The following is a 14742-nucleotide window of genomic DNA, read 5'->3' as shown; positions in this document are numbered from 1 at the left end:
CCCCCCCCCCCAGATGTCGCAGAAACGTCTGGCTCAAAACATTAAATGAAATTTGGGCTGTGTAGTCTGTAGCCTCATCCTGTTGGAACCTCAAGTCCCCTAATCCCTCTTCTTCCACAGTCTCTTCCATTCTGGGCTGCAGAATATTTTGTAACATTCAACATAATGTCTGGAATTCAATCACACCTTCGTCATGGAAGAAACAGTGCGTCAAGCCAAACTGTGATACTACACACCATATTGATAGTACAGGGGAAAGTGACAGTCTTCCGTGAATAATTCAGGGGTATTTTCAGCCCAGTAGTGAAAATTTCGGTTATTCACCCTGCCACTGAAGTGAAAATGTGCCTCGTTGCTTCTGAAGAAAGCTGCCTCCAGAGGGATCTGTGTAAGCATTTGCTCGCACAGATTTGGTGGTTGATGTAGTCTGCTGGGCTCAATTCTTGAACCATAATTATTTTGAACTGATGGAAATTCAAATCAAAATGCAAAATCTTGCTCAAACTGAAGTCTGAAATCCCCAGTGTAACTGAATGCCTTTGAGCAGAACTTCTTTGTGATTGCTGAACTGCAGCTCACAATCTGCACATTTTCTTGTGTTCTGATGGATCTTAATCGGCCCGGTCTCTCTCTTCTCAGTGTGCTACCAGTTTCCTGCTGAATCCAGGACCAAATTGTGGTCACATAAGGAACGGTATTGTAGCACTGAATGTTGAACTGTTGTCAAAAAGTTCGTTGCATCAAGATCACAAATGGATTTTTCTCAAAATACTGTATCATGGCAAAGCACAGATGTTATCTAGTCCAAATCGTGTTGGCTACTGAAATGGGGTCACAATCGACATGGCTTGAATACCAACAGAAATTGTATCTGGCTATGCTGCTATGAAAGATTTTGAGGATTTAATAAAGTAAACTTAGCCAGAGGTCAGTGCTATATAACATTGGCCATTTTAGAGAGGCCTCATCTTAATACGTTTTAAAACCATTGCAGATGTGCAGATGGGCACAACAAAAATACTGTCACGAATAAAGCTTTCGGCCCCTACAGCCGTCCTCAGAAACACACACACACACACACGCACACACACGCACGCACGCGACTGTAGTCACAGTGAATGCTGTATCTGCCAGAGAGCAGTCGTGTGTGTGTGTGTGTGTGTGTGTGTGTGTGTGTGTGTGTGTGAGGAAGGCCATAGGGGCCGAAAGCTTTATTTGTGACAGTCTTTTTGTTGTGCCTATCTGCAACTCAGCTTCTCTGCTAGATGGTGAGTGGCAACTTTCCTTTTCATAATATTGTTACATTCCATCCTGGGTTTTCCATTGTTTGAAGAAGTTATGTAGAGTTTACACGATTTCATTTTTTCAGGTCCACTGAAAGACGCGCCGAACTTGCTGTGTACACCTCATGCAGCGTTCTACTCGGATGCGTCGTGCACAGAACTGCGCGAGATGGCAGCCAGTGAAATAAGGCGGGCTATTGTTGGACGTATTCCTGACTGCCTACGCAATTGTGTGAATAAGGAATACTTCCTGGGAGGGACAGCTGCCGCTGCCGCAGGTTACGCAGATGGCATGAATGGTGGTTATTACACTGGAGCTCTGCCTGTGCAGCAGGCACACTCAACGACACCACACGACCAGGTGCCACACTCAGTAGCAGCTGGTGCTGGTGGCGGTGCGGCAGGTGCAGGAGCAGGCGCTGTCCCTGGCCTTCCTCACAGTATAGTAAGTCCTGAAAAGTAGTTGGTTTTGTCTTATGTTAATTGCACGGCTTTGTCAAGATACAGAAATTATTCTCTAACTGTAGGGATTGTATCCTTTGATCATTCTGCTAACAGCAGTGATCGACACTAAAAAACAGCTTGGAAAACTTCAATGTTTTGCATTTGAAATCAATGGGCTTACTGTTTTCTCCCTTAGTGTCTCCTCCATTTTTTCCCTTTATTTTAGTAGGCATGGTGTTTTCAAATTAGTGTTGCTGTGCGCAGTATAAGCATGCAAATGTAGAACTTAGATTGCAGCAGTTTGCATATTGTTTGTGATTGCAAGAAAAGAAATAACAGCTGCATGCACATATCTGTATTTGTTTAAAAATTGACTTCTACCAAAGCCTTTTTGAAAGTGGTGTTTGTGGCATACACAGGATTCACGTGTCTGTCTGATTCAGATAGATTGCTAGAGTTCGGGCAATGGTGAGCAAATAGATGACACAAGGGCTAGCCTATGTGATCATTCTTCAGTGCTGAGAGCCCAAGGGGAGGGATCACAAAGTGGCTTGTGCACATGCTGAGCGTGTGCAGTAGGGCCACCCCATTGGTAGTCTATACTATATGTGCCTGCCAGCAGTCAAGTTGACGGTCACCTGTTCTCCATAAGGCATGCGGAACAGTCTGACCTAAGTTCTTGAAAATTTTCTGCCCGTGTAGAATTTAAAAGATGTATTCTTATATCTTAAAGTTCAGGGTTCTGGGGTAAGATTTCTGTGTTGCAATTCAGAGAATTTGTGTTCAGTGTATTGGTATTTGGAAGAAGTTTCTCTAAGGTGGAACAATACCCACAAGCCAGACATCTATAATCATTGGCAGACTGTGTGAAAGCTTACTGGAAAACAACATAATTTATTTTATATGAGAAAACTGATTAGCAACAAATAACCTGGAATAACTTGCCTATGCTCAGGAGTTGCAAAGTCATAAAATGGAGTTTAATGCTTCCTTGGAAGGATGTAGGATGGGGTGTGATGTGATGTGACGCGGGGGTCATTTTGCTAGCATAGCTGTAAGTAGTCAAGGTAGAAAATTGTAGATATTTTTATTTCATACCTACTTTTGAAAGATTAGACAGAATAGAAAATGGGAAAGGGGTCAGTATGCATGCACCTCTACAGGGGTGTGCATGCGCGCGCGCGCGCACACACACACACACACACACACACACACACACACACACACACACACCTACCTCACACGTAGCTAGAATCTTAGCCACATTAAATCAGTTACTTGCCTTGGCAGAATTGAAGATATTGAACAAAATAAATTCCACAAAGGATCCTTTGTACTTGCAGTTCCTACTGCATGCTTTCTCTTGACGTTGTGTTTAGGTTCTCATTAAGCTTAGCATCGTATTCGTATCAATGCTTTCGTTAAATGCAGCGGACTTGCCTAAGGTGTTTGTTGCTAGTAGTACATTACATTTCTTTCTTTATAATTTTAAAGAGTCTAAATTTTCCCATCAGTAATATATGTAGTCACATCAGATGCTTTAGCTCTTCATACCAATTTGTTACTCTTCCTGTGGTTACACAAGATAAGCTTGGTAGTTTGTCCTTAGAGCTCATAAAAGTTTGACGTGGTAATAGATACTTGATGCACTCGCCAAGACCTTACAATAAAATATGACATCAATATGTTAAATGGAAATTACAAAAACTAGCTCAAGGAGTAAGATATTGACATGCAGGTGTTAATATCTGTTTCTCCATTCAGTAAGTTCTGCCAATGTTCGGAGGAATAAATGAGAGTGGGCTGCCAGTTGGATGAGGGAGATTTTGCAGGGTTGCAACATGGATAAAAGCTGGTAGGTAGGAGGTTACAATTTGGATTGCCAGAGGGATTTTGCAGGTTTATTAAAAACATCAATCTGAAGACTCTTCCTTCATGGGAGAGGTTTTGATTTTACATGTTGATTTAATTCGCTATTGTACTAAGAGTATCATAGGTCTGATATGACCTTTTGCACCAATAGGCGTCTGTGAATTGTACATTATACAGGGTGTATATGACCCGGGGCAACGGGGAGATGCGGGAAAAATCCGAGAATTTTTTCGTCAGGGGGAAAAACCTGGGAATTTTTGATTGTTTTTGTTTTCTGTTAAATTTTTGTGATTTTGACTGGTAAGAACTGTATCCCACTACTGCAGAATAATACTTCAACAGTAAAACATAAATGAGAGAAAAAAACAAAAATAACTTAAATTGCAAAGGAAATGCGCCATATACAACAATGGCACACAGTGCTCTTGCAAGCGTATGCCAACAGCAAAATGTGTCAAAGGCTTCGTAATTAAAAAAAATTGCCTCCAATGAGTGTGAAGTCACAGTTGTTAACATTAGGTTTGTTTTAGCAGTTACGAGCGGGCTCATGCGCATGCACAGTTGAGTCGCGTTTGAGTAGTAGATTCTCCCGCTTCTGGCTACAGGAATGTGGCTATTGGCTGTGCAAGCAGTTGCAGCAAGCAGCTAGATGCTACAGGGAAAAGGGGGCGCCAAATTCATGTTCTTGAGGGGTCGGGGGGGGGGGGGGGGGGGGACTTGTTTCACAAAGCGCCTAGCAGTCGGTGCACATTGGTCTATTGATTATTTATATGATTTTGAAACGCATCCCCGTCGGTTTTTGAACACATTTTAAGTTGATTTTTGAATGCATGCATAGTGTACGTGATGTCTGTCAGGAGAATCCTTGTCGCATCTAGAAATAAACTTTCCGCAGAGAAAAGGGGATGGGGCTATACGAGCTGAGCGGAGTAAAACCGAACGGATGAATGCCAATCACTGTCTGATTATGTGGTTTATTGGTTGCGAATGATCAGCGTTGTTAAGATTACTGGCGAAATCCATAGATTCAGACTACCAGATTGGAAATAAACGACTAACAGGAATAACTGGTGAGAAAGATTACATATTATCTTCTCAGTGTATCAAAGAAAATGAAAATTCGACAGAAAATTGTTGGCAAGATCGCTACACTAGTAAGGACCAGTTGTACAGTCCCTGGCTAGCAGTTCTATTCTGGAAGTAGCGCGGAAAACGAGTTGTACGAACATGTAACAACGCCTAACAGGAGAATAGTCGCGGGATAACTAAACCTGTGATTCTGGTAGGTTTAGTGAAGTTAACCGGCGAACAAATTTTGACAATGGCAGGACAAATTATGGAAGAACAAGACGATTCCAAATTTATATCAAAATTTCGTAATACTACTTTTTGATCTCATGCTTGAGAATCTGGTGCATATGAATGGAATGTGAAACTAAGAGTATTTCCTAACATAAAGCTTTTCGTGAATTATATTCTGTCGTGTTATAACAATGACCATTTGTGCCAAAACAGTCTCGTTAATTTGGTGTGTGTTACAAAATTGCTGCAATATCAGAAAGGCCTATTTTGTTTTATCTAGCAGACAGTGACAAAATAGACGTAATCAGATCGGGAAACACCAGTCTCTGGTATTATTTGTATTAACAGCTTTTTCGGTATTAGATAGCAACATTTCGATTTTTCATGTAGCAAAATGTTTGACGAACTTTGATGAGGTAATAGATTCTTTCACCAGCTGTGACATAATCGCGATAAATTCTTCCACAGAAAGGAAAGCATGCCATGTAAACTTGTAGCAAGATTAGAGAGAAAAAAATGCTAGGAGCTTTCTTGTTTGTGTCTTGGATTTATTGGTTTTATGTATCCTATATTTAATTTTATGTCACACAAAACAGCAAGTTATTAGCTAATAGGCAATAAAGAATGCATATTTTCTGAAGAGTTCTTGTTCTTCTGATTACAAATAATCCCATCCGCTATTAATTGCGAGATTTTTTTTTAAAGAGGGGCAGGCTGTCAAATCTGCTAACTGGGAGCAGGAGAGGCACCACAGGAAATTTCAATTTCCACTGTCCTGAATATTGTTTGATGGCAGCCATTACAAAATATACACGCTTCAATTCCACAGAGCGAAATACAGTGACGTGCAATAGAAGAATGCCGTATGAAGAGGTGTGGCACTGCACTTCGGCACACTTAAGACCAAATAACATATCTTAAATTTCCTCGAACACACATGTTTTATGTTTTAGACTTTTCAGAAGGATGTGTGCTACAAGATGAACATATTTTCGAATTTTTTTTTTTAAAAAAAGCATTGTCGCGGTTAGGAAACATCGTAGATCCGGGGCAGATGCGCAGAGCAGTCGGAGTTATAGTAGGTAGTCTCCATGTGACCCGTGTTTACATTTAGTGATTTTGCTGTTTCCCCTTCGTTTACTCTCACGTCAAATGAAAACAAAACGAATATCTGTGGCTGGGAGCTATCAAGTGAATTAAAATACATTCAAATAATTACAGAAGGCTAAAATATGTTATTAGTTTCAGATTTGATTTTATTTCCACCTTTCTGACAGTCAAACATCAATCGCCTTGCAGAACAATGACGTTATTTTTGTCTGTTTGCTAAAGAAATTTGACTTCCTTTAATTTCCGCTGAGGCAGTCAGTGTATTTGAAACGAAATGTTTAATTCCACAGTACCGGCTAGTTTCAACTGTTTGCTGCATTTCAAGTCAATCTTTTCATCTTATAGCACATATGGCATTATGGCATAATAAAGAACCAAAAGCGATATAATTCAGTTCTGGAGCTCCAAGAACATTTACACCCAAAACCACCCTGAAAAGCTAAATATCAATTCGAGGTCTACTTCATTGGAAATCTGTACATACGAATGGGCACTTCAAGTAGGCACTTTTAATATGGTTCACGAAATTCCGATGCTCTTGGAGTATCCTGTGATGTCTTGTTTCTTTTATGACCTAATGTATTATCTTACAATGTTTTACATGTACGTACATATGGACTTCCTACGTCATGATAGCTGCGCAAGTGTGGTGTTGCCTGTTGTCTGCGCTCTCTGGCATCTGCTGAAACGAACCTATTTCTGAAAGGTTGCCGGAAAATATTACGAATGGTGGTTTGAAAAGTGTTACTTTCAAAGTAAATATCCTTTTTCGTAAGTTGAACTATGTGCGAGAACGTACCATGTATTTCATAAATCACAGAGGGTTTGACTCTCATTTAAAAATCAACTCTTCGATGATGAGCCATTTAGAAGCATTTCGAACCCTGAAAATCAGACATTTATGTCATTATTAAAAATTTTACTGTCACATTTGTGTGAGGTATCTTCAAGTGTAACACATGCAGAGAAGGTCAATATTATATACGAAAGCTTAGCTTCTTTTGCCGCTTCTTCACCTTAGAGGCCAATTTTATATGTGAAAGCTTTGCTTTTCTTGTAGCTACGATATGTATATTAATTTAAAGTATTAACTTGCCCTGTTTGTGTGTTCGTGTTACTTAACAGTGATGTTTCTGTTGGCTGACTACATCAAGTGTCCTACGCTCTGAATATCTGCTGTCATCGGCTTGCGAGATCACATGATATAAGCTATGACTGGCTTACAAAAACACGTCGCAAACTCTATTTCAATGATTCGGAAAGTAACATGCGGTGTTTGGTTGAATTCCAATGTATACTTTCGTAATACGAAAATATGCAGTGTACATGTTGCTGCACATGAAAGTTATTTCCAAAATGTGTCTTTTTCCCTGAGTTTCGTTTTCTAAAGTGCCGGGAAATTCTGTGCGCGTGCATAAAACCATAACCATTCCAAAGATTGATAAGTTTTGCAGTTCCGAGGGTAAATATACTGTCACTTAACACGGAAAAAGTGTGTTTTTAACGGGGAAATCGGGGAATTTTTTTTCCTTGTCCATGTATACACCCTGTTATATGTTCCTTTGTGTTTCAAGTTTTCATATCACGTCACTGTTGGTACTCCTTTGATGGCTGGTAATTAGATGTCCATCTTCTGTGTTGTTGTTTGATAATAATTTTGGTTTCAAGTGGAAAAGATTTGATATTTTAGTTTGCACACATGTCATGTTATGTAACAGTAATACAATGGTATTAGTACATAAGATGATATTGCTGCAACAAAGTACTTGAAAAGTTTTCAAAAGAAATCAGTTGTAACAAAGTTCTCTTGTGAGATACCGTGCTGCAGATTCATTAAAACTTTCCAGTACTGTGGAACCAGCTGCCTGAAGTCTATAATAGAACAAGATGCCTTTTGGCCTAAAAAATTGTCTTTCCACTGAATTGTGGTTGGATTTGCAGTTCTCAGTAATCTGTATACAGATTTTATTTGGCAACACTGGTACACATACTGTACTCTTAGTATTATTATGTCGTCGTGATCGAGCAAGGTGGCGGAATGGTTAACACATAGGATTCACATTCAGGAGAACGACAGTTCAAACCGGTGTCCGGCTATCCTGATTTAGGTTTTCTGTGATTTGCCTAAATCGCTTCAGGCAAATGCCAGGATGGTTCCTTCGAAAGGGCGCAGCCATCTTCCTTCCCCATCCTTTTCTTGTCTGATGGGACTGATGACCTCGCTGTTTGGTTCCCTCCCCTCAAACCAAGCATCCTCCTCCTCCTCCTCCTCCTCCTCCTCCTCCTCCAGTTGAAGGAACCACCTAGAGCTGTGAGTGCACTTTGTGGGTCTGGGGTCATAATATTCGGTAACCTCTTTGTATTTGTTAACATAGTTGGAAGGTTTTTCTCACCTCTGCCTGGAGTTTCTGAACCTCAATTTTTCCAAAAGCTTATACTGTTTTCATCGCCAAAAGAATCCTTTTCCATAACATTGAAGTAATTTTGGAATAGAGTTAATATTTTTATCTTGTGTCATGTCATTACCTGATAATTGTGTACAAATCGTACGAGAAAGACTCGTATTGCAGAGATCTTTAATGAGTTTCATTAGTTAACCAGTATACTTCTGTAATAATACATATAAATTTGAAAACTGTTAATTTGATTAGAAATTGTTATACACTGTCCAATTAAAAGTACCCAGATACCTATTAATAAGAGGTGTGTCCGCCCTTCACCTTCATGACAGCATCAGATCTGCTGGGAAGACTTCTGATGAGCTGTCTGAAGGTATTCACCGAGAGAGGTGGCGCAGTGGTTAGCACACTGGACTCACATTCGGGAGGACGACGGTTCAGTCCCGTCTCCGGCCATCCTGATTTAGGTTTTCCGTGATTTCCCTAAATCGTTTCAGGCAAATGCCGGGATGGTTCCTTTGAAAGGGCAGGGCCGATTTCCTTCCCAATCCTTCCCTAACCCGAGCTTGCGCTCCGTCTCTAATAACCTCGTTGTCGACGGGATGTTAAACACTAACCACCACCACCACCATCTGAAGTATTCCATTGGTACAAGTCATGGCTCAGGGCAAGCAGTTCATTACATGAATGTCAATTTTCACAAGTTACGGCCTCACAGATGCTGCTCTGACAGGGTGCATTGTCTTAGATGCAATTGTTGTCTCCAAAATGTCCCTCTAAAAAGTACACAGTACACAATTTGTCCATATCCTTAACCATGTAGCATGTCCTTTTGTGCACGAAGAGAACCAGACCCTGATAATTGAAAACACCCCTATAATACCACCGACTTGTCTGTGATTCACTGTCGGCACTGTATTCTAATTAAAATTACTTTGTGATTGATGTTGTTGCGAATCAAGTGTTAGGGGCCACTCACCAGCCATTCTTGGTTGTTTGACAGGCTCTACATGCTTGCTGTGTTGCCTGTTGTTGCTCACTGTGTTGCCTGTTCTGTGGACACAACCCTTGCCAGATGATACAGATGCACCGACTGGTGTTGGAAGGGGTCCTAGACGTGATTGGCCACCTGGTTGCAGGGGGGGAGGTGGAGTGGGGGCACACAGTCGGTAGTAATTTTGCTTTGCATTGCAAATCAGGCAAAAGAATATCTGCTGCTGAAGTCTTTAGTAAAAGTTTTAGTTCCTGCCCAAAATACTGAAAAGAAAAATCTCAGGTTCACAATCTTTATCAAATGATCATCAATAAACTATTTGACTAATAGCTTCAATTTCTTCGTTTCTTACAGTTCCACATCATAGCTTGCATTTAGTGGTGGTTGTTGTTACGATGATGTGAAATTTAAAAACCTGCACCATGTAATTCAGAGAGCTTCCAATGAGAAATGTGGTTGCTTTACATTCAGTAGACTTCCGGTCCTATGCTACTGTACGTGAAATGCAGCCATCATATCGAAGTTGTTCTTATGAGTAAAAAGAGAACCATATCTCTAGAATGTGGAGTAAACATAATTTACACTCTTGCAATATGCCACTGTGTTCCACAAAGTTGTCCCCGTGTGCCAGATTTTTGTTTCTTGTTCATTTCTTTATGTATCATATCAGTCAAATCTGCATTCTAAGTTGGCATTACAGCAACTGTAACAATATTAAATTGAATGAAATTGTCTTCCTGACACACAAGCATAAAAGGAAGACACTGGGCTATAAATTTGAGAGTTCAAATACACAGTCAAGCTTACTGTTTTTTATTTCTGTAAGAAGAGAAAGTTGTGTTAGTAATGCAGTCATAAAACTAATAGCTCTCATTTTAGTTACTGTAATACTTCTGTCTGTGCAATAAACTGACTTTATTCTTAACAATGCGGAGGCTGCATATCTAAAAGTTAATCACAGGTTATACGCATACAGGCTGATGATGGGGATACAAGGTTTGGTGCTAGAATGGTACTTGCCATACAGTGTCTGTATACGTGGTGTACTAAAACTTCGTGTCTTCTTCCACAGGAAAATAAGTATACTGTCTTAGCAAACGAATCCAGACACCCTTACGTACGCGTAACTGAACGCTAGATGTCGCAAGAGAGAGGTGTAAAAAGCTGAGAATTTAGATAAACAATTATTCCTTGGTTTTTAGCTGTTCATTGATGTTTTAAAATGCAGCGGAGATTTATCGTGGTGAAAGGCATGCAAATTTGGAATCTGTGAATTATTCTGTAGCTCTTGTTGACATCAAAGATCCACCAAAAGCTGGAACAGACTATCAGCAGTATTTATGATCTCCTACCATTTGGCTATCCTTGATAAGGTGCCTACAGCAACTTCCAGAAAGCAATACATCATCGACTGGCTAAAAGGAACAAAATTTATATACCATGCAACTGTAGAAAGGGTGAATTACTGGATCTCGTTGCTCTGTGTTACAGATGAATTGGCAAAAGGATAAGGACGTAGGGTTCTCAGATGACGATCATATCACAGCCATTTTAATTCCATTGAACTAGTGTGGGTTCAAATTACGGGTTACAAGGCTAGGAACAACAAAAGATGAACACTGGCAGAAGTAGAAAGATTAACAAAAGACATTGTTAATCACGCTGTCAGATTGGTAAATGTCATGAGACACACGCAGGGAGTAATAATGAAAGCATTGTAGAACAAGTGTATAGTAGAAAATAACATAAAACAACTTACTATTTCATTAAATTCTGACAGCAGCTCTTGTGACTACAAAGGCAATAGTCAAAGTGATTCAGATACGATTGCCATAGATCTGTTAGTGTAAAAATGTTACGGTACCAAAAATTCAGTTGTATTCACGTAACGACTCAAAATTTTCTCCACTTACTTAGATAATACTTTACTTTCTTATGTATGTGACTGAATGTTTGTATTATTGCCATTATTCGCCTATAATGAGTGATTATGGAATCTCACACGTCGCTGTGCCTACATAGCAGCAGCAGCAGCAGTCCGCACCATTGCTTTACCCATTGCTTACATAGACGTTCGTAGACGTTAGTGACAGTCGATAAGTAGATGACTTCTTTCTTTCTTTCTTTCTTTCTTTCTTTGTGCATAAGCAGCTGTCGATCACATGAGCACTTCACATGTTGTGTACCAGCCAGCAGCTCATCTCCCCACAACTGCCATCTGTCAATCGCAGAGCAATTTTAATTGAAGTACACACATGATGACTGGTACCCCATTCTTTTTAACTTCCTGTGGAGGAAGGCATAAACTTTTAGTACACCGCGAAGGTTGACATTGTACACTGAGTGTTGTTCCTAACACTGAACTTCTTATCATCGTCTCATCAGTCTGTATGATTGTTACCTGTGATTCACTAGGGGATGTACAACCTTCGCTTCATGAAATAGGTCAGTCACTGGATATCACTGGACAGACAACGAAGATAGGAATGAAGAATGAGGCATTCTGAATACAAAAAGGTTGTGCTAAACTTCCAGACAAGGTGTAAGGAAATGAAACGTGTGAGTTGATGGGCTGTCCGTAGTATGGTCATTGGTGTCCACTATAATTTGCTGTTCGACCTCATTGTAGCACACGTCACCAGCAGGAACTGTTGCTAATATTTTAAGACATTTACAATACACAGGTCTAAATAAAAATAATGCACTTGCAAAAATATCATTGCATTATAGGAAGAATGTCGTCTGAAGCAGCCATGAGTGTAACTGCTTATTATTACTACAGAAAGAAGGAAGGCGGTTGGTGCAGCTATTGTCATGTTATTGGGCATCTCACAGATTAGTAGATCATTGCTTTAATGAAGCAGCTTAGGTGGCAGCCAACATCCATTCAGTAAGAGAACAACACGTTTTAACAACAAAATAGTCATAAAACAGTGTATAAGTAATTTGCAAGGTAGGTGTTGGCATGAAGTGTTCGGCAGCTCAATATTGGAGCATCAAAAAATGTAATTTCTTGGCTAGGATATCTCTCACTGTTAGAAAGCAAGTGTGCAGAGATCGTGTTAAGTCAGCCATAAGTACCTATTGCTGGGACAGCGTGTGAACTTACACCCACAGCCTATTGGAATTAACAGCAGAATGTATGTTTTGTTGCAGTTGGGTTGCAAACAACAAAAGGATGCAGCAAACCAAAGAAAACTATCTGTAGTTACCTTCAAAAATATGCCTCCATCCATATGGATCTTTGGTGTGATTGTCTAATCGCTACAGTGCCAAAATTCCCAAGACTTATCAACACAACATTTTGGTTTTAAGGAGCTGCCACACCATCAGTTGCTAAAGAGATGATATAAGTTAAATCATGCAAGTTTGAGCAACCCCTAGACATTGTGTATTGCACTGTTCCTTTAATATTAATCAACTAGGACATTTATTCAGAAGCTGTCGTTAAACCTGTTTCTCCTTGCTTGTGATTCACTTCATTTCTTCATAAACATTGAATGACAAAACAACTTTCAACAACACATGTATTTTGTACAAAACGTTGATCGAGTCATCTGCCTGGCATTCTGGATCTGTATAATTTGCTGCCACTTTGCGGTGATGAGTAAAGTACATAAACTGCTTGGCAGTTCCTGGAGAACATTCATATATTGTTTTGGTGATTGTGAGATAATCAGTAAAAGATCACATTTGTAGGAAATTCTGAAATAATCTATTTTTGATAAGGTGAAATTTCAAACATAAGACAGTGAACTGCGAGAAATTACCCTGTGTGTAGTGTTGTTCAGTGACAATTCTAATGTGTTCTCTTAGCAAATTGTTTCATTCTTTGCTAGATGTGATCTGCATGTTTCGAGAGGGTCTGAAGTGCTTGCTCTCTTCCCTTCTCATATGCTATGAATATACAGAATACCAGTTCAAAAGATGTCACAACTGTCTCAATTTCTAGACACCAAAAGCAGGTCTCCTGGCAAGGCATTATTGTCTAGCGAATTGACGACAGACCTCACTTAACTCTACGCGACATGAAAATATCTTTAAAATATTCTTAGCTTCTGACAAAACATCTGTAGGAATAAGTTGTGGTTTTTTGCAGTGATAATTCTTCTTAAACAAATAATTACTATGTTTTTTGTAATTAGTGCAGCATAACTTCGGTGTGGTAATGTGTTCCTCATTGTCTCTAATGATCTTAATATTCGTAATCATCAATTACAATAAATTATGATCTGAACCAAAGCATTGCTCTGACCTAAAACATTCGTTCTGGCCAAGAATGTTCAGGTGATACTGTTATTGAGCAAGATGGTGCATAGGAGTGTGAAGAATATTCACCATAAGGGCTTTCAAATATATAGTTTCTTCTAGTGTACACTTCATACCATAATACATAAGAGCATGTAATAGTTGACAACTGATCATAACAATATGTTCGGTTCGCCTTCCTGTTAAGCACACCATTTTCTCAGCGGAGCTCCACGCGATCCTGAAGGCATTGGAGCAGATGCATCATATTTGGGGCAAATGGTTTCTCATCTGCTCAGATTCCCGTAGCACCTTAAAATTGTTAGAGAACCTGTACCCAGCTGAGGAGCTGGTTCAGGTGATACATGGCCTACTGTACTTGATCCAGTGTCAGGGTAAGCAGGTGTCATTCTGCTGGGTGTCAGGTCATGTAGGTATATGGAGAAATGAACAGGCAAATTGGGCTACCAAGGAGGCCTGCAGAGGACAGGATGGCACATTGTCCTATTCCTTTGCAGGCTGTCGTCACTGTACTACACAGGAAGTGTGTGCAGTTGTGGGATGAGGAATGGCTGGTGGTGACGGCAATAAGCTGCGGTTGGTGAAGTCAACAACCCACTGTAGCGTTCCTCCTGCCAGTTGCGCAGGCAGAATGAAGTGACCCTCACTCTTCTTAGAATTGGGCACTGCCCTCTCACACATAGTTTTTTACTCTGGCGAGAGGACCCTGTGTTTTGTTATGCTTGTGGCGTGCACATGTGTATTAACCATATTTTAAAAGAGTGCATTTTATATCATGATGCAAGGGTAGAAGCAGATATTGGTGGGGATGTGACCTCTATTCTAGCTGATAATAAGACGAGTGTGACTAAGGTTCTAAAGTTCTGTGATGCGTCTGGATTTTGGCCTAAACTTGTAGGCTGGAGGGTTTAGTATGTTGCAGAGTGGCTGGCTCTTCCTTTTTTCTTCTTGTGGTCAGCCAGCCACATCCATAGCTCCTTATACCATTTTCATCCTGTGTACTTACTAGATAATGATCTAATACTTTAGCCACATTTTGTTCTGTGCATCTGTGGGGTTACACACATAG

The 14742-nt window shown here is 40.1% G+C and overlaps 1 protein-coding gene across 4 annotated transcripts in view; it reads left to right on the top strand.

Moving 5' to 3' along the window:
* The window catches only part of LOC126252807 (C-terminal-binding protein), a 211106-nt gene that overhangs the window by 171735 nt on the left and 24629 nt on the right, over positions 1-14742 (top strand). For all 4 annotated transcript variants that reach the window (XM_049953743.1, XM_049953747.1, XM_049953744.1 and 1 more), the window contains exon 8: positions 1370-1728. In XM_049953743.1, coding sequence (XP_049809700.1) covers positions 1370-1728 — 359 coding nt within the window. The remainder of the gene's footprint in view (positions 1-1369; positions 1729-14742) is intronic.

The sequence above is a fragment of the Schistocerca nitens genome, chromosome 4 (genome assembly GCF_023898315.1).
Source record: "Schistocerca nitens isolate TAMUIC-IGC-003100 chromosome 4, iqSchNite1.1, whole genome shotgun sequence".
In the NCBI taxonomy this organism is placed as follows: Eukaryota; Metazoa; Arthropoda; class Insecta; order Orthoptera; family Acrididae; genus Schistocerca; species Schistocerca nitens.
The sequence above is the reverse complement of the archived record's forward strand: the minus strand, read 5'-3'. Positions and strand labels throughout refer to the sequence as shown.